The following is a 20,194-nucleotide window of genomic DNA, read 5'->3' as shown; positions in this document are numbered from 1 at the left end:
GCCAAGAAGGGCTCCGTATCACTGATGCGGCTGACGGCGGTAGCCATGGCCTTGGTCTACCTACGGTACATAGTGTTTATACAGTTCGCAAAGTAATTATCTTACGACGAATTCTAATAAATTCCAGAGCTAGACGTTAATGGCAATAACTAATCAACCTGTATGCAAGTGAAACTAACTGTTCTGATTGGTCTATTTTACCTATAGATCTGACGGTGGCGGTTAAGTTAATCTATACTGCCGTGCTAAGTTCAAAAGCGGTATCTCAAAAAAAAAACAAAATCTTGATTTTTATGTCGTCAGATAGCTTAAAGAAATACCCATCCAATAAACTTATCTAAATAACGGTATCTTCTTTAGAACTTGTTAAAAAAAAGTTTCTCCATCTCAGTTTTACATACAAAACTATGTTTATAAATTTTCGATTAACCCGAAATAAGGTTTCCGTGACATACCGCTTTTGCGCTTAGCACGACAGTATAGTAAGCCATTAATCAGTAATATGTAGTATCATTATTAAACAAATGCCGTGAGGACTCACCTCTATGCCCTCCTATGTGTGCGGAGTGCGGAACATAAGCGTCAGTGTTAGGACAGACAGACAGATAAACAGGCAAATAAATGATAGATGTCATGCTTTTGCAGCTAGTACTATTGTATTTTTGTTATTTATCAATTTAAATATCACCACGTAGTCATGCTATGTGCGTAATGTTTTTAATAAAAAGGAATTTTTTTTTCTTTTTTTAATTTTGATTTTCCCTTTATTATTGGGAAGGCAAAGGGTTCTAACCCATACAGCCTCGTCATTAATAGTGCTTTCAATGAGATTCAGTACAATAAGGCCTAAGCCAAGTCTTCATAAAAAAGGAGATAATTAGCTATGTGCGATTTTTTTTAATTGCTTTAAATTCGGAAGTAACTTGGGAGTAACGGCTCAATGGTGAAATATTCACTGCTAAATAAAAAACAAAACATGAAATTCAAAAGCAATATGTTATTACTTTAATTTTTCATCATAACATATAAATTGTTTACATTTAAAATAATAACTAAGTTTTCCCTCAAATTATGGACAATCTGAATTGCTTCGTTTTTAAGACTTGTGTCTGAACAGTTAATGGTATTGGTTGATGGACGGATACCCTAAGTAACTACAATAGCTTACGTGGCAATATTTCATTGTAGGTACAATAAACCAATTAAATATTTTATTATTTCATTATTTTACCCGTATTTCATCGCTTATCGCATATAGAAAAAAAATGAAATAAATTATGAATGCATGTTATTTATTTCTGTCTAGTTTTGCCTAATTATGTACTAATATTATATTAAGTGCGATAAACGAGGAATAAACGTAATCTAATTATTTATCGTAAATTTATATTAGCACTATAAAATATTAATGATTGTTCTAAAGTAAGCAAAATAATACAGGAAATGGAAGTGACACAAAACATAAGTGATCATGCAAGCGTAATCCGGTGTGCAAAATAGTTAAAATAATTATTTAAACAGGATATTGAGTTATTCCGATGATAAAATTATTAAAGGGTTTTCAAATAAAATTATTTACGGATTATTCGAGGTTATTTATATTATTATTTTCTTCCGACGTTTTGAAGATTGCAGCCTTCATGGTCACGGGGCGGGCTGTCAGTTCAATCCAAATCCGTAAATAGTTTTATTTTAATGTCTAACATTAGTGTAAACATAAGAAATCATTAGGTTTTCATTGTTTATGATATAGGTACCTAATGAATTTATAAAACAAGGGTTTTATTAGTAATTTTATTTTAGCTAATATTATTGATTTAATGTAGTAAATAATTATTTTATTACAAAACAAGGACTTGCGATCACAAAGGGTAATTAATATTATAATCAATAACTTGTGGCACTTAGCGCCATCGATAGAGATAATTCGTTACATTTAAGCTACAGGTTTATGCAAGTATTATAGACTGGTATTGATGAGATTAAAATGTTTTAAATTCTTTAGAGGGTAGGTACTCGTCTAGTAATAATTATTAAGTATTTATTGCATTATTGTGAATTATTTATATACAGACGATTAAATTATTTACACAATGTTTTTTGTGGTATTTTTTAACTTTATATTTTATAATGTTGGTTGTACAGGATTTTGTAAATGGAATGGAACGTAAGATGAGGTGTGTCTACAAGATGGATACCGTACCAATTGGCGGGAAATTACGTGTCACTCACCTTGAACACTTGACGGCAAAGGAAGTTCTCTTTAACGGGAAGGAGTCTGAAATATTAATATAATAGAAAATTAATATATTGTAAATACGTTCCAATACCTACTCAGAAGTCAAAATTACATATTAAGAGACAGAAAATCAGTAGTTCAGGGAAAAAACGTCACATGGCGTCTATGAACATGGCGTATTTTTAACGTGTCGAAGCCCTTAGTGTGATTGATGAAGATGATAGAAAACAAAACTGATGATAACTGATTGTTCCTTTCTCAAGGCAATGTTTGATATTCACTGTGCATAGTTCGATATATAATATTGACCGTCGATTAATGAACCGCTAATTCACTGTCAATTCTTTCTACGTTTTGCATAAATGTTCTCGAATGATGCTGATGATGTAGCATGCTGAAATCTAGTTGAACATTGGCTGGTTCTCTTATATATATAAAAATGAATGGAAAGCGAATATATACATTGCCTACATACTTTGTTTGTTATTTTTAAATTCTAAATCGCAATATTATTCAGAATTTACATAAACAGCAAAATCGTCCACAACTAGACTATACGCGGCGATGGATCAAAAGCGAGAGCTGTTTAGAGTTACGAAAATAAGATAATATTGGAAGTTTTGAAATTTAATTAAGTTGATCCCGGGGCGAGGAGCCCGAGATTAAAATAGAAATTCCGATATTTACTCTCCCTTCACCGATACCTATGTAAGCTGATCAGGGTTCCAATGTATAAAATTTAACAAAAATATTTTTATCAAATGAGGGAAAAGAAAGATCCAATTATTGAGGAATAAAATACGTAACGTTTTGTAATTGGTGTAATTGGCTTTATGAGCCGGTCCAATTAAATAAAAATAAATAAAGTAACATTTAGGGCCTTTCGCCATTTTAGCCAGTGTTACCACTGGACATAATGAGACTTAACATCTCACGTCTCAGGATGACGAGCGTTGTTGAATACCAAACAATACTTTGTAATTCAAGGTATTGGATCGTGTTTCTACTGTTTATGGGCGGGCGTATCGCTTACCATCAGGCGAACGGCGAGCTCGTCTCATCATTCAAAGCATTAAAAAAAATGCCCAACGTTTGTTAGCCTGACAAGGGCCAGCTTATACAACCACATCCGACTTTTGGGTGAGAGCTTTAGGCGCTCGCAACCTTTCAAAATTAAGTGGACATGCTAAGAGCAACCCACTAACGGGTTTCCAACTTCGGCTCTGGACGGTCACTGGTAGAGATGAGAAATCAACGATTGTGCAATTAGGACCAGTTTCACAACTGATTAAGTGCAATTCGCCATATATATAAGTCAACCAAATACAAAAGTCACACTTTAATGAATGCTTCCACATAAATGATAATAAATAAAATGCTATATACATTAACTGTTTAATACAAATACGGCACAGAACCGACCGACCTACATCACCCATTAGCCAGAATATGCAACACTTACATTGATCTTAATACAAAGATACCCGAGTTAGACATCTGCGATGCTAAAAGACTTTTTCTGAATTACTTATTACTTTTTATGTATCTCTCTCGTGTTTTAGTTTACACAACTGTACACCTATTTATTCCTTTAGAGTTTGAGATTTTGTTGGGTATTATCGGTTAATTTCGACTAATTGCAGTTTATTTTTGTTATAAGAAAGTAAGCCACTTAATTCATCTTAAAACTAAATTCCGATTGTGAAAATCGGAAAGGTTAACTTTTAACTCTACTTGAAGTTAAATGGGCAATAAAAACTTAAGTAATGTACTTACTTTGCCATTTCAGACAGTTGTAATCTGCCATCTTTATTTGAGTCGAAGACTTGCAGCTGTGAAAATGACACATTAATTTAACCATGTTAATATTTTATGTATCCTAGTATTAAATTGTTATAAAACAGTTGGTTTTATTAACTGCCTAACAAAATTTGATAATATTATTTCTAAAGTATCGTCATAACAGGTTGAAACGTTTGGGAGATTACAAAAAAATATAAAATACATAAAAGGTATATTAAAGATACAATCATTGACATATATTCTACAGACACGAATATTAAATATTTTTTTATTACATCCGAGTTTACACTTATACTCGAGTTCTTATATTATGAGCGCCACTCCGTACATAAATAACCATACGCTGCCAATGTTGAAATCATACTAAAGTCAGGTGTACGGATTGCAGTACAGTTGAGTTGAACACAATGAGTGTACGGAACGCCAGATCTAGTACGCACATATATATCGATGGATACAATTTAATTCAGAAGAAAGTCCTTTTCTTTAAACGGCTTTAGAAGCTTATTTTAGTGTTGTATAGGCATGTTCTTTTTATGTTCATATTAATTGCAACAAGATTTATTTCGGACACAAAACCAACGGCGTATTGCATTTTAGCGGTTAAAAACCGCATTAAATAGAGCAAATATTGACCTAATAATCGGATACAAACAAATTGTATTTGGAATCGTTAGACATAAATAACTTTATTTAGTTCTCAGAGGAAACTAAGGAGAAACTTTGCCGCTCCTTACGATTGTCAGAGGTCATGAGACTGCCTGAAGTTTGAGAACATAAAATCGAATGCTTTTTAGTTAGCAATGCGGAATAGATGGCTGTGTGGGAGACGATTTCTATAAATTTCTGTAATATAAAAGCTTTAAGCGGCGATAGCCTAGTTGGGTGTGGAACGGACTGCCGAGACGAATGTCTGCAAGTTCAAACCCAAAGACACCTATGAATTTTCTGGGACAGTGTGTATATTATTTGTAAATTATCGCTTTAACGGTAAAGGAAACCATCGTGAGGAACCTGCATAATTGATAAGTTCTCAATAGGAATTTTTAAAGGGGGTGTGAAGTCTATCAATTCGCACTAAGCCAACAATGCGGATTAAAGCCTAATCCCTCTCAGTTGTAGAGGAGGTCCATATCCAACAGAGGGACATTATATACAGGGCTGATATTATAATTTAAGTATATTATTATTAGGTTTATATAAAGGCGTGAGAAAGACGTGGCTGTCATCTCTCAACAACTCTCAGTTTCAGTATGCAGTGTTTCTCGGCAACTAGTTGACAGTTATAGACTGCTATAGTCATTTGTTACTAAGGAAAATATTACCATTGTATCAGTGTACTCGATAAGTTTATCTTCTGAGACGTCATTGATTTTCTTCGCTTCTTTCAGCAGGTCACGTAGGAAATTCTATAACAAAATAAATAAAGTACATTATCAAATTTTCCTTTTACAAAGTATATCATGCGTAATATTAAAAAAAACCAAGGATTAAATATTTTAAAAAGATTTAAAATAAGTCACCGGACGCTAAACGTGAAACACAATTCTATGTAATTTTGTTTTTTTTTTTTATATTAAACCTTTTCCGTAAGTAAGTTTGATTTGTAACAAACTATTTGAATTTGAATTTCGTCGTCGCCATAAAAATATGTTTAAATACTTTTTATTATATTTTTAGTATTGGCTGTATGATTTTTTATCTTGCACATTTTCAGACTAAAAAAAAGATCGTTCTTTACAACTACCTTTAATTCATCCGCTTCGATGTACCCGCTGCCATCAGTGTCGTATTCGCGCCAAATCTGAAAAAAATAAACCGTTTATAATAATATATTTATGTCATTATCACAGATAAAAATAAAGGATTTAACAAATATACACGTGTCTGCATTGATAATGACAAAATCACTGTTCTTTGATGTGACCTACTGTTCGAATGAAGTCAAACTTTAAACAATACGGACAAAGACCTTGCGATCAAATAACCTAACAATTGGTAATAAGTAAGTAATGTTTTTTTTTAAATCCGAGTGATTGCACGATAACGTACAAGTCAATTTTTCTTCCCACTTTTCATAAAAACCTAATCAAGATTCGTGCCATTCTTAATTCCATATTACTAGGTATTGATTACATCGCTAGCCATAGTTAATTACAACTAATTCCCAAACGATAGTATCTTGATCGAGTAAATCCTAGCTATCTCTGAGATTGTGTTGATATAACTAATCTCGAATATAAATCAGAGGGCGAAGCCAAGAGCCTTTCTATAATCGTCACCGATAAAAAAAAAACAAAAAATGCATGCGAATGACAAACATAATACCATTCCCATAAAGTGCATTCGGCTAATTTCGGACGGTTTTCAGTGAGTTGAGAGGAGATATAAGTACTTATTTGAGTAATACTGGGATTTTTAATATGAAACTGGTTATTATTAAAGCTGATTTAATGTGATTTAATCGTCTTTCAATATTCTCCGTATGGGATTATAAATAGATGATAATATCTTTATAGAAATTTAAAACCCTTAGAAAAGATCGTTCGTAGGTTAAGTTCGGACTTCGTTCTAATAACGCTTACAAAGCTAGTATGATAAGGTTCACAAATCAAAGGACCGATTAGAATTAAGGAAATTAAAATCCACCTTTTTTTGTTTCACTGCACACAGCACACCTGTCCTTAGTCGTAGCATGAACAGAGTATATGGATGGGGCAAAAAGAAAGCGTCGTCGCCTATGTAGTTTAAAAAAAATAACCAGTTTTGTGTATTTTTAAGTTATGCTATTGTACCCCATATTCGATCTTATGTAAATGCACCTTACATATTTTTATGCATGGGAATGATATGTTATCACCCGGTGAGTTTAAATGAGTAACCTGACTTCGAAATGGCGTAAGTATATATTATATACGAACTAGCTGACCCGACAGACGTTGTCCCGTCTTAACTATAAAGCAGCGCGCATTCTGTCAATCGCTGGCAGTTATTTCAAACATTGATAGTTATATAAAATTAATATTTTCGTTACGTTTTCTTAAATTTTCTAATTTTCCGCGCAATTTTTTGATTTTTTTCTTTCACAAGAACCTTCTCCTGACAATAACAAACACCAAAAAAATAAAAAAGTGAAATCGGTCCAGCCGGTCATGCGTGATGGAGTAACCAAGGGAATTAGGGATTCATTTTTATATATCTACCAGCTTTTGCCCGCGGCTCCGCCCGCGTTATAAAGTTTTTCAGGCTAAAGTTTTCCGTTATAAAAGTAGTAGTTTCCCGGGAGCCTATGTTCTTCCCAGGGTCTCAAACTGTCTCCATACCAAATTTCATCTTAATACGTTGGGTAGTTTTTGAGTTTAACACGTTCAGGCAGACAGATGCAGTGGAGGACTTTGATTTATAATATATTTTTTAGAACTTTTTAAGACGAACAATCCCGTCATACATCATTGTTGCATAACTTTAACCGTTTACGCAGCGCACGCAACGGAAGCTCTCAAAACTAATAAATTGTCCCCGTTTTTGCAACATGTTTCATTACTGCTCCGCTCCTATTGGTCATAGCGTGATGATATACAGCCTAAAGCACTCCATAAATAAAGGGCTATCCAACACAAAACGATTTTTTCGGTTCAAACTGGTAGTTCCTGAGTTTAGCCATTACTGCTCCGCTCCTATTGGTCATAGCGTGATGATATATAACTTAGAGCACTCTACAAACAAAGGGCTATTCAACACAAAAATAATTTTTCAGTTCGAATCGGTAGTTCCTGAGATTAGCCATTACTGCTAAGCTCCTATTAGGTATAGCGTGATGATATATAGCATATAGCACTCTACGAACAAAGGGCTACCCAACGCAAAAGGAATTTTTCAGTTTGGACCGGTAGTTCCTGAGATTAGCCATTACTGCTCCGCTCCTTTTGGGTATAGCGTGATGATATATAGCCTATAGCACTCCACGAACAAAGGGCTATCCAACGCAAAAAGAATTTTTCAGTTTGGACTGGTAGTTCCTGAGATTAGCGCGTTCAAACAAACAAACAAACAAACTCTTCAGCTTTATATAATAGTATAGAAGTATAGATATAGATATGTAAAACATTATGTGACCAAGGCTCTGCTGATTTTTTGTATTGTTTGTGATTGTCAGGACAAAGTTTGCATGAAATAATTTTGTAAAATCAATGGGAAAGGACACGAAAAGTTGTAAATTTAGATGATATTTTGGCATAAACATTTCTATTTGTACACACAACTTGCAAGATTGGATAATTTTGGATCCGATAGGTGGCGTTGTTGTCAATATTAAAAAATATGTACAGTAGTGTAAGTATGTACATTAAATGCGGTTTACGCAGAAGGCGGTCTATAGCAGGACTACCTCCCCCCCCCACTAGTATATTGATTTGTAATTGACTAATGATGAGTGTTGGCCTGATACGAACTGATTTTATTGATTTTATCGACGGTCGCGTGACGTGTATACTGTGTATTGCTCATGTATGAACACGTGGGTATGTTTAGATTGTAGGTGGGCAGGAAAGTACCTTTTAGAGGGTGTCTTTACTACAAATAACATTCATTCCATATATAAACTTTTTGTTGTACAAAACGTGCTTGATTTTATTAAGCTATTATGTTTTATATCCGATTTACTACTCGCTTCTCGCATTGCGGTGGAGTGTGTAACAAAGAAATCCTTTATATAGCGCATAAACATAATGTTACATTTACAAAAGTCGAAAATAAGTCTAATAATCTCTAAGAAATTCTTTCAAAAGAGTCTAATTTTTTTTCGGTTAATAACGACTTGACTTTGCGCCTGCCATAGTGACCACCTACCATCAGGTGGGCCATTATATCGTATGTCGTAGAAAAAACAAAAATGTTAATCACACTCATTTTTATTTTTAACCGACTTCAAAAAAAGGAGGAGGTTGTCAATCTAGCTTGACTAGCAATTTTAATTAGGCACCGACTCCAAAATTGGTATCCAGTATATACTTGTTATGTGAAATTATTTTTTGGTTTTGAGTGGTTTTTGAAGGCGATTTATTTATTTTTTTTATTATTTTTATCCAATCAAAAATATAAAAACAAAAGAAAGTTACCTTCATAAACTCGACGCTCGACTCCAAGGGGTTATCGAATCTGAACAGCAGAAGAAAGTTTTCCTCCATCGGCAATAGCTGCGCGAGCTGTGAACAATTAATTGTCTTCGTTATCTTAAGTGGTCTCTAATGAATTCTAATGACATAGAACTTCAAATTAAATTAAACACTATTAGTGTTGTTTTAAGGCTATTTATAGCACTAGAGAAAGAAAACTATGTATAAACAGATATCTACAAATATTCAGTGATCGTTAGTCGATGTATATTTATTTACTAGCTTTTGCTCGAGACTGCGAACGCGTGAACGAGTTTTCCGGAATATTTTTTTTCCGACTTACTTGATATGTATCGTTATATTATGACCAAGTTACACAAAATCGTTATAAATTGTAGCCTATGTGTTATTCTGATGTATAACCAATATTACTGTAAAGTTTCATCCAAATGTGTTCAGTAGTTTTTTCGTGAAATAGGAACAAACATACATCCATCCTCACAAACTTTCGCATTTATAATATTAGTAGTATTTTAACAATCTTACTCATACAGGACACAGGACATCACAGAAGGGCATTAAGGTCACAGGACTCCAATTACCATCAGGTGCAGATGACTTTGCCATGTACGTTTAAAAAAAAATTAAACCCGACATTTTGATTGCATTAAGTTTTTTTTTAAAAAGAAAATAATTAGTAAGTAAGAAGCCTAATTAGTTCTGAAACTAGATTTAGTATATTTTTACTGTTTTCAGACATTTTCCTTTACATGTGCTGTAACACATTGCATTTTGTTAAATTTAATGATTATAAGTCAACGGGAAGTACTCTTTAAGTTTTCATTCTATTGTAAAATCGCAAAATATGAGACATAAACGGTCATTTCTTTTGATCACTTTAACTTACAAGTTTTCTGTTTTTAGAGCTAAAAGACGCCGTAGATTCTAATATTTGCAGCGTGCCGTTCCAAAAAGCGTCTTCACAGACAGACGGACTACAAAGTGGACCTAAGAGTTCAGAACGAACATACTACACTATTACCTCTCTGATGTCAATTTTTCCATCTTGGTTATCGTCATAAGCTTCCATAAAGCAAGCCTTCAGCTCCACGAGCATTTCGTCTGACACCGCCTGGAAACAAAATATATTGATACATTTTATGCTTCTTTTTATATAATTACTAGCTATTGCTCGCGGCTTCACCCGCGTGAAGGAGTTTTCCGGGATAAAAGTCGCGTTATATATTTTCCCGGGATAGTAGCCTATAACCTTCCCAGGGTCTTAAACTATCTCCATACCAAATTTTGCTTTCTTATACCACGTCTTATGTCACGTTCCGTTCCCGTGGGAACGGAATAAAAAGTATCTTACGTTCGTCTCCTGGTTCTAAGCTACCTCCCTACCAATTTTCAGCCAAATTGGTTCAGTCGTTCTTGAGTTATAAATAGTGTAACTAACACAACTTTCTTTTATATATATAGATTTTAAGGTAGGTAAGTATTTTTTTAATGTACGTCGCGTCGTTCCCTGAAATTTTATCTATATACTTATTATAACGGCAATTAGTTCCTCATTTGGTGCATAGGATAATCCAAGACACACTGAATTTATATCAGTAAGAATGTTTGAGGAGATATGATTTTATCATTGTAGCTATAAATTCTAAGTAAATCGATTTCGACAAATCTAAAATTTTGGTTTCTCCAATTTGTAAAGCAGGAAAAACCTTCGCAATTCCTTTGACACATAAAAGTTTGTTTCGTAGTGTGTGGTCAGCAGTATGTATGGGACTGTTGATTACTACCAGCAGTTCACAAAATTTTAGGTATTCCTAATATTTTTTTTTTAAGAATGGAATTGCAAAATCACCTTCAAGCAAGATTTTTAGCACACCACTTTATTGCTCTTTTGCGTATGAAGCTATCAAAAATCTTTTTGTTACAATCCGTTATGTTATTTCACATCTGCACCTTTCCCCAGCTTTTAGGGTAAAAATAAAAGTCAGTTTTTCGTTGTTCCCATACAAAGTTTGCGGAAACGCCCCGCTCCGCCATTGTCGTCGGCCGGCTGAATGGGAAGCAATTTCAAACTTAGAACGCAGCGTTCCAAATGTGAATTTTGAATTAAATTCAAGAATAACGCAAAATGTAGAACTCCTTTTGAAAAGTCATTCTTACTGTCACGTTTATGTTGATTCATGTTGGACAGCCGGGATCTATAGAGCTAAACATTTTATGCTATACTTTATACGGAGATGAAAAATCTCTTTCTTAGACTAGTAATAACATAACATATTATATTCTGTAGTTTGAAATGACCTGGGATTTGAATCTCAAATCGGACACTACTTTGTGTGAATTTAATTTGCCCGGGATAGGATCTTTCAGAAGCCTTTGGCATAATGTAGCTATTAAAAACTATGGAAAATTGTTAACATGTAATAAGTATGAAGAAGTATGTTGCGCCGACCCAAAAATTAGGATTAGATAACGGCAATTTGAAGTAGAAAGACATTTTCGAAGTGCATTGGTTTATTTTAGCATAAACGTGCTGGTTTCAGAACGCAATCCAAAATTTTGTTACCTTTTCCATATTCCTTCACCAAGGCTACGCACAAATCTGATAGGCATGCACCATTCCTAGTCGTAGAAATATTTTATATCGCCATAGAAAACTAAAATGGATGTGAAACAATCTGGCTTACTCTGAATGTTTTAGAAAATATATTTTAGGTCCATAAGAACTTCGAAGGTATGTGAAGTGTGCTGCACCAGGCCAACGTGAAGAATTTGAAACCTCAATCCCTCAGTAGCAGAGGAGGCCCGTGCCCAGCAGTGGGAGAATAAATAATATAGGTTTTATATTATTCTGCAAAAGCGATATATCAAAGAAACCTTATTTCGAGATAATCGAAGTTTTGTAAATATAGTTTTATAGTTGTATGTAGAACTGAGATAGAGAAACTCTTTTAAAGTTTTTTTTTTAATAAGTTCTAAACAAGATACAGTTATATTGGTGAGTTCATTGGATGGTTATTTCTTTAAGCTATCTGACGACATAAAAATCAAGATTTTGTTTTTTTTACCACTTTTGAGCTTAGCACGGCAGTGTTATATGATCATTACATTTTTCTTTTCGACTACGGTATCCATATTTTTTAAAATATTTTAATACACGGTAGTGCATATCCTTAGGTACAAAAGAATAAATGATGGACAACAAAATAAAAAACTCGCTAACACAAAGCCGATTCAAATAATTTTAATCAACTGTTAATTGGATTAAAAGTTACGTTAATTGAATTCATTGAGTTCGTATACGGCCTTTGTTTTTGATCTTTTGTTTAAAACTTTTCTATAACGAACAATGAATGATAAATATAAACAGACATTGCTAACGGCTTTGAGTCTTTTGAAAAATCTAGATTCTTTCAAAAACGAGTACATATGGTAATTTAGCTTAAGTGCTATGAGCGTGCTGTTTTGTTAGGTTCTTTAAAAGTTATTCTTGTAATTAGCTGGCCAGAGAGAAAAGAATTTGCTGAATGTATACTCTGTCTTTGAATTCTGTTGTCTTTGACGTTTTTCTTTGGGGGAAGTATCATATTTTTTTATACAAAGTGACTTCTTGTAGCCGATTGTAAGTGAAGTTGCATCTGGGAGATGATAGTCAGATGATTGTCCGTCGCAAGTTGATACAATTATGCCGGTATTATCAAATATAGACACAGGCCGATTCCCATAAATAACAATAATATATGTATATCTTCTGTGTCTACTGGCACACATCATTAATTTATTTCACCAATTGCTATTTTTATTCTGGCTTTAGGAAGGTTTATTTATCCATCGTAATTTTTTTCAATATTTTATCAGAGATATTTCTTTACCCCATGGTCCGATTTCGATTATTCTTTGTGAGTTCGTTTCTGTATAGCTTCGTAATGATCTCACTTTAATTTTATTGTAAGACCTTGAACTTCGAAGATGCAGCGAAGAACTTCTCAAAATCAAATAGGATTGTAACGATTCTTTTTCTAATGATTTCATATGGTTATGCGTATGTTAGACATTAAAATTAAATTACTTTTTGATTCTAATTCTTCCGCAAAGACTCTGCGGATGAACAACACCTCAGTCCCCCCCGTGACCATTAAGACTGCAAAGTCTTCGAAACGTCGGGAGAAAACTAAAATATAAAAAAACCGCGATAGAATCCGAAAAGTAGTTTAATTTTAATGATTCTTTTTCTGTTGGGTTCAATATAGCTTTTTAATACCATAGAAAAGATCTTGTTGTTTGGCATTGAAAATACAAGAAAGGAACTCCTAATTTTTAGTTACAGTTAATATCATAGGTATTTATCCAACAAGTATATTACAATATGTACCACGTTTGCCTACAAAATGTTTAGTATACACCATATAGGTACGTTATTTTGTACGCTAAAGACAGAATAGAATTTAGTATAGAAACACAAAGTAAATACGTGATTTAATTCGCTAAATACATTAGAATATAATTTGGTATGTAAAGTTAAGAAGGTTGTGTTTGTCAAAAGTTTGTCATAATATAGATACACACACTCAACCCTTCATCCCCGAAGCAGAAGACGGAAGCGCAACCAGTGCACCAACTTTTCGCCGTGTGTATTTAGTCCCATAATGTGTGTCCCATAATGATAGGCAGTAAGCCTATCGCCTTATTACGAAGCAATTCAAGGCTTTGGACTGATATTGAGCAGAAAAACCCATTATCACTTTGAACCATAATCACTTTTACCAGAATGTATTGATTAATCGTTCATGATAATATTTAAGCCATGTCTTATGATTTATCACTTTATTGTCAGTACATCTAATTTGATAAGTGTATGCTACAGGTGCTAGTTTATACTTGAGTAAGATATTTTTTCAGGGAACAGACTAAGGTCGGAGACCATAATGCCAAGTTATGAGCCAATTTATCGTTATATTGACCTTGTTGGGTAAAGGGCTTCCACAATGACCCTTTCGATCGATCTTGAGCTTCCCATTTGATATCGCTCAGTCTTAATATTATTGACTTACACGAAACATTAAATTATTGAATAGCAAAACAATTTCACTCATGTATTGTTAGTCGGAATCGACAATTTCAAGCTATTAAGTAGGTCATCTTCATGGGCGAGTGCTGAGAGGACGTTGCCCATAAAGATGAATTAATTTAAGGTTTTAACTGGTTGACAATTCTGACTAAGAATACGCGAATGAAACTGTTTTGCTGTCTAGTGATCTGTAAGTCTTCATAATAGGGTAGTTGACGACTTTTTTTTAATTACATTTATTAAAAATGTATTTCATCCAAATTCTAAGGGAAGAAGCTTCATATTCACGCAATAATAAATAAGTTATACAGTTTTGAAATTTGGTGGAAAGGGAAGCTGTCAAATTACGGTAATAGTGAAATGTGACGTCACGCAGTGTCACTGGCCGTAATGTGCGGGAGTGAGAAAAGGACAGCGCGATAACCCCACCACGCTCGCACTTTTGCTCACAACAATATATCAAATATATGTATATCTGCTTTATTTTTCAACCAATTTTGATGTTGATTCCCAGAAGAATTTCATTTTCATATTATTTTCTGTTACATTTAACATAATAAACTAAATCAAACATAGGAAACTATACTCTTAGCTTCGGTGACCGTTAAGTGAATTCGGTTAAAAAACAATGTTATGGGAAGTGATGACTAGGCTTGCACACTCGAATGAAAGTATGCATTAATTCGTCTGCATTTACTATAAAGCTGCCTCTATTAAAACGTGGCACGCAAGCTGATTGGATTCGGGCGTTCCGATTTTGCATTAGTCGACGTCAGCATTAGACAGAAGCGATCGTGAGACCTATATATATTTTTTTGTATCGGAATCCCCAGTTAAGATTCCGCAACACCAGGGGTTACCTATGAATGGAGTACTGAAATCTCTTGGCTTATCGACTGCAGGAACCTGAAGGAAAGTGGGAGGGGATATCTGGGGAAGGAAGTGTGGAGGAAGGAGAAGGATCCCTCTTAGGATGGGAGGAAGGGAGAAGGCCAGGAAATTTCCACGAGCCCTCATAGGCCTCAATGTGAATTGGCAACCATGAGGCATACACACTTAAACAGTTAAGTGCAGGGCCGCGACAAATGTCCCTCGTGCATGGACGTGCATTCGGCGTGGAGACAGAGCGCAAAAGAATTGCCTCGGAGGGGCGTGAGACCTATATTTTGAATATTTGCTTAACAAGACTAGGAAAAGATAAGTAGGTATTGCCCGCCTTTGTCTAAAATGATCTAGTTAGGTTTTGAAAAATTCATGCTCCTAATTTGGAATCGAACTTTATGATTTTGTTAATAAAAGGTTGAGAGCTACGTGGTCGCTACTTAACAAAGGTAAATTATAAGATTCAAATTATTTATAGGTAGTGATATAGGGTAAACTAAAAAACCCGCCAAAACGCGAATGAATGCAGATTTTTGCCCACTAAATTTATTTTAAGAAAGACATTTTTAAATCCATTTAATTTTTTTCACTATTTGAATGCTAGAAGGAGTAACAAGGGTATATTTTTTCTGTAATTTTGTTTTTGCGAGTTCTTTGACTCAGATCTAATGACGTCATTCTTCATTAGATCTGAGGCATAAATATATCTGAGATATAAAAATAAAATTATATAACAGCGAAAATGACACGAAACATATCTACTGTCCAATATACCCAACTATAACACGATTGTATAACCTAACGTGATTCAATATTTTTTTTAAAATATATGTTTGCGCTACGTGAGTCTTTGGCGCCCTGCCAGTTACGTGTTGGCAAAGTTTAGCTTACCGGCTCAACCCTTTTGGGACTCGTAAATGCGTTACCTAATCTTACCGCGGTAACAATAGGTATTAACCTTGATTCCAAATTCAAATTGTATTTAGAAAACAGAAACTCAAAATATTCTTTTTTAAAATATAAGTAGGTTAAGATTTTTTATACAATTTACCGCCTTGGACTCCCCATAAAAGTGTAAGTGTGAAAGCTTAGGTGTGCAAAAGGCGTAAACACTACGCGGTGCAGTACATGTTTGTTATGCACAGGCAAAAAAATGCGTGCCATAGAAATTAAGGCCCCTCGTCAAATGCGTATTATGTAAAAGTGTTGCGGTGACAATCCTCATTGGTGGGATAAGGACAGGTGGAAACTTTATAACTATAAACGCAAAACGGACTTACGCGGTGTAAAAGATCTTTTATATATGGGAGTGGTAAAGTGGCCCAACTGCACCTGATGGTAAGTGAAGTGGAGTCCAGATAGTGTCGACTGACGAGAGATTATTATCCCTCGGCAGTTAACACAATTATGCCGGCCTGCTTGAAACCTAATATACACAGCCTGTACCCGGAAAGTAAAATACTCAGGTGGGCCACTATAGAGGATTTTACAGCTTGTGTACCTTTTACCTTTTGTCGTGTAAAGTTTTTAGAATATATTTAGGTATTTTTATTTTATTGTAGCGGCGATAACCTAGTTGGTTGTGGAACGGACTGCCGAGATGAATGTCCGCAGGTCCAAATCCCGAGGACACACACCTCTGACTTTTCATGTGTGTATTCTTTGTGAATTATCGCTTGCTTTAACGGTGAAGGAAAACATCGTGAGGAAACCTGCATACCTGAGAAATTCTATACTACGAATTTTCGAGGGTGTGTGAAGTCTACCAACCCGCACTAGGCCAGCGTGGTGGACTAAGGCCTATTCCCTCTCAGTAGTAGAGGAGGCCCGTGCCCAACAGCGGGACAAGTATATAATACAGCGCTGACATTATTTATATTTTAGTAAGTAGTCGTACTACCTGCGTGAAAGACCTTCTGGAATAAACCATCTACCCTTGCTTCCTCTGGACACGTCCATGTACATAAAAGCTCTTCAGTGGCTTAGAATTAGATAGCTAACTCATATGAAATGGTTTAACTATTTTGTAAACCGTGAATACCACTTCCACCTCAGTCAACCCTATTAGCCCACGTACAAGAAATATTATTCCAAGACGCCATATTATTATATAATACTAAAAATAAGTAATTAGAACAGATAGAAGATATACTTCTAAGAAGTTTTTTTAAGTATCGTCAACTCTGAATCATCGATAACACAATCAAAGCTTAGCAGAAACCGTTCCACTATATATTGTTTCAGGAAAGTATGGTGTTTATCATAATTCAGTGCTTGCTTCACTGTACAGACGTAAACAATTGCAATAAAGGTGAGTTCATCAATATTTATTACTAATTATTTTATGGACTAGTGAATATATAACCTTTTCCGTGGTATAAAGTTTTTTCTACAAAATCTATGAAATACTATTGTTGTCTGTATTTAATTCTAGTGTTATCCGATGCTAAATATGTTTTGAAAGCATCGGAGAAGTAGATCCAAATATTGGTTTATACAAAAAAAAACAATATCTTGACCTCTAAATAAAAAATTAAAGATTGGGTAAAAATTGTGCCTTTTTGCAGGCTTAAAACTAAATATCCTAAATTAATTTGTTTTCCAATAGTACTTAACATGATAGATCCTAGTGCAATTTTAACCGACTAATGAATATTATTATAGAATTATTATTTTTGGGTCATAATAATGTCACTGGCTGTTTTTATTTATGACTATAAACCATTTTAGATGAAAACCCTGATCTTCTTGGTGCTCGCGGTTCTTGGAGCCCATGCCGCTAACCTCAACGTTGGATCTATCGCTGCTGGAGACAGACTTTTGCATAGGTATACTTTATTCAATTATAATAGATTTAATAACAATTAAATCTATTCATAAGACTTGTTTTACTTTATCCTGTTTCTAGTAACTGGAATCAGTAGATTAGAATCTGCTTCTCTACCCACTTTTTTACCTACAACCAACGCTTTTTACATTTCTGTTATTAAACTCTTGCCTAATTTCTACTTTATTTCCAGCTCTACCGTCTACCGCCCCCCTAGGGCTAACGCGGTCCAGTCCGAAAATGTCTCCTTCTATGGCAACCGTAATACAAGGATCACCGCAGTGCAGGCGCAAGAAGTAGGAGCCAGCCAGCGTGCGTCCGCTAGAATCATTTCTGGAGGCCTTGGCCGCAATAATGTCACTGTTAGATTCCAATCCGCGGTTGGAAGAGGATACAACTACGTCTTCAGGGTTTGGGGACGTTAAAAAAGACACGATTTTTAAAAATGACGGTAGTGTAAAAAACTATTACGATTTCCTAAAATGACGCGAGGCAACGGATTGGCAATCTGTCGATTTGTTTATAAATAAATTGCTTTGAATAAGTTACAAGTTTTATTTAACAAGGTATTTCGTATCCCTCCTTGTTCATCTACACGAGGTAAAGACTAACCAAAACCACTTATACTTCCTAAGAGTACACATGCTGCAACACTATTACATATTAAAACAAATTTTGCAAAATTTTTGTATTTAATAACAAACAGACTAATCCTAGCACAAAAAAAGTACCTTGTTTTCTACTTAAGGTTTAATTGCAACATACTGGTACGACAAAGAACGAATGATAGGAGAATCCGATTCAATATTGGACTTGATTAGGTGGTGAACTATATTGATGATGATGACATAATGGTAGGAAATAGCGAACCAGTTCGGTTTAGGTCCTGTACTGAGTTGATATAAGTGATAATGGTAAACCTCCAGCAAGCTTGTCAAACTATCAGATTGACCTTTTTGCTATCCATCCGAAGGTATCTATGTATACTACAATGACATTTTGAAGCCATGCTAAGTGAATATGGTCTAAAAAGTGTTATGGTTATAGAAAATTTCATCTATGCGGCCCACCACTTTTTGGAACGGGAGGTGGCGGGCTGGCGCGGGGTAGGACTGAAGCAATGCTTAACTTTGCGCTATCCATCGAAGTGTACTTTATACTCACTTATGCTGCTCACGTATACTGTAAGCGCTTGTTGAAAATAGTGGGGCGCGTCTTCATGAATGAAATTATGATCTATACCGTTGATTAGAAAAAAATAATTAGTTAATTATAATTCGTTGCCGAATGCAATCGAGTCGCATTTAACAACATTTTGGCTCGGTGCGAGGGAAGTGAATTAACAAAAGAATGTCTCGCGTACTTAAGCCAAAAGTATATTACTGTTACTTCCACTCGTCTCTGAATTAGTAAATATAGAACGTATTAAGACGATTTAGTTAAAAATAATAATTTTTTTAATAAATACAATTTTATTACTTCATTAGAAACGTGGCATGCTGAAACGATTCGATTCAAGCGTTCCGATACTGCGTTAGTCAACACCAGCCTTAAGAAGGAGCTATCGTATCACAAATAGGTATTGAGAGGGTGAATATTTGACATGTGCATATTACGCGGCTCTAAGCAAATAACTACCTAGACAAATATTATTTAATGTTTTTTTTATTTTTCCTAAAGCTTGGTTCCTGGTCTATATGTGCACGTGGAAAACATATCCGTATTGTAATAAATAGAAAAGCTATCCTCAAAAACATGCCTTAAATCTAATTACCATCCGTGTCACAATTTCCAAATTTTAGCAATAAATGTGCGAAAAGTAGTAAAAACATTTTGAAGATCGTATTTTTTTTAAACTATTCAGATAACAGAATACATACTCTAAAAGCTACCCAAATTATAAACTCTAAAGAACACTTTAATATTATTTTTAACCACTTCGAAATTTGTCCCAACACATTGTTCTACCTACCATTTGTTGAAATAGTCATAGTGTTAAAACTTAAACGGAACGTGTCGGTGCCTGTTTGGTTTATTCTGCGGCTAGAGCTGAGTTTCCTCTCGCGACTCAAGCAGATTACACATCAAGAATTGGTTATACGGCAGCTGCAGCTCGTATTTATCATCGAAAAAAAGCGTTTGTCACAAATTTTTCTCATTTCCGTTTGAGCTTGCTGTGGTAAGTCTGTGTTGCTTATTTACAATTTGGATTAACTATAATTATCGTCATAAAAACTGTCCCG

At 34.6% G+C, this 20,194-nt stretch overlaps 1 protein-coding gene and 1 long non-coding RNA gene across 2 annotated transcripts in view; one reads left to right on the top strand and one right to left on the bottom strand.

Moving 5' to 3' along the window:
* LOC115448417 (calbindin-32) overlaps positions 1-20,194 on the bottom strand; it is a gene marked incomplete in the record, with an annotated part of 83,419 nt that overhangs the window by 7,792 nt on the left and 55,433 nt on the right. The window contains 6 exon segments of the mRNA XM_037441148.1: positions 2,233-2,278; positions 4,016-4,071; positions 5,368-5,451; positions 5,790-5,846; positions 9,160-9,246; positions 10,199-10,288. Of these exon segments, the coding sequence (XP_037297045.1) occupies positions 2,233-2,278; positions 4,016-4,071; positions 5,368-5,451; positions 5,790-5,846; positions 9,160-9,246; positions 10,199-10,288 (420 nt within the window).
* On the top strand, positions 17,384-18,407 carry LOC119190114. The gene is made up of 3 exons (XR_005112764.1): positions 17,384-17,435; positions 17,855-17,952; positions 18,145-18,407. It is a non-coding gene; the product is annotated as an uncharacterized LOC119190114 (long non-coding RNA).

Source organism: Manduca sexta, chromosome 4 (genome assembly GCF_014839805.1).
Source record: "Manduca sexta isolate Smith_Timp_Sample1 chromosome 4, JHU_Msex_v1.0, whole genome shotgun sequence".
Taxonomy (NCBI): Eukaryota; Metazoa; Arthropoda; class Insecta; order Lepidoptera; family Sphingidae; genus Manduca; species Manduca sexta.
This window is presented reverse-complemented; position numbering and strand designations above follow the sequence as displayed.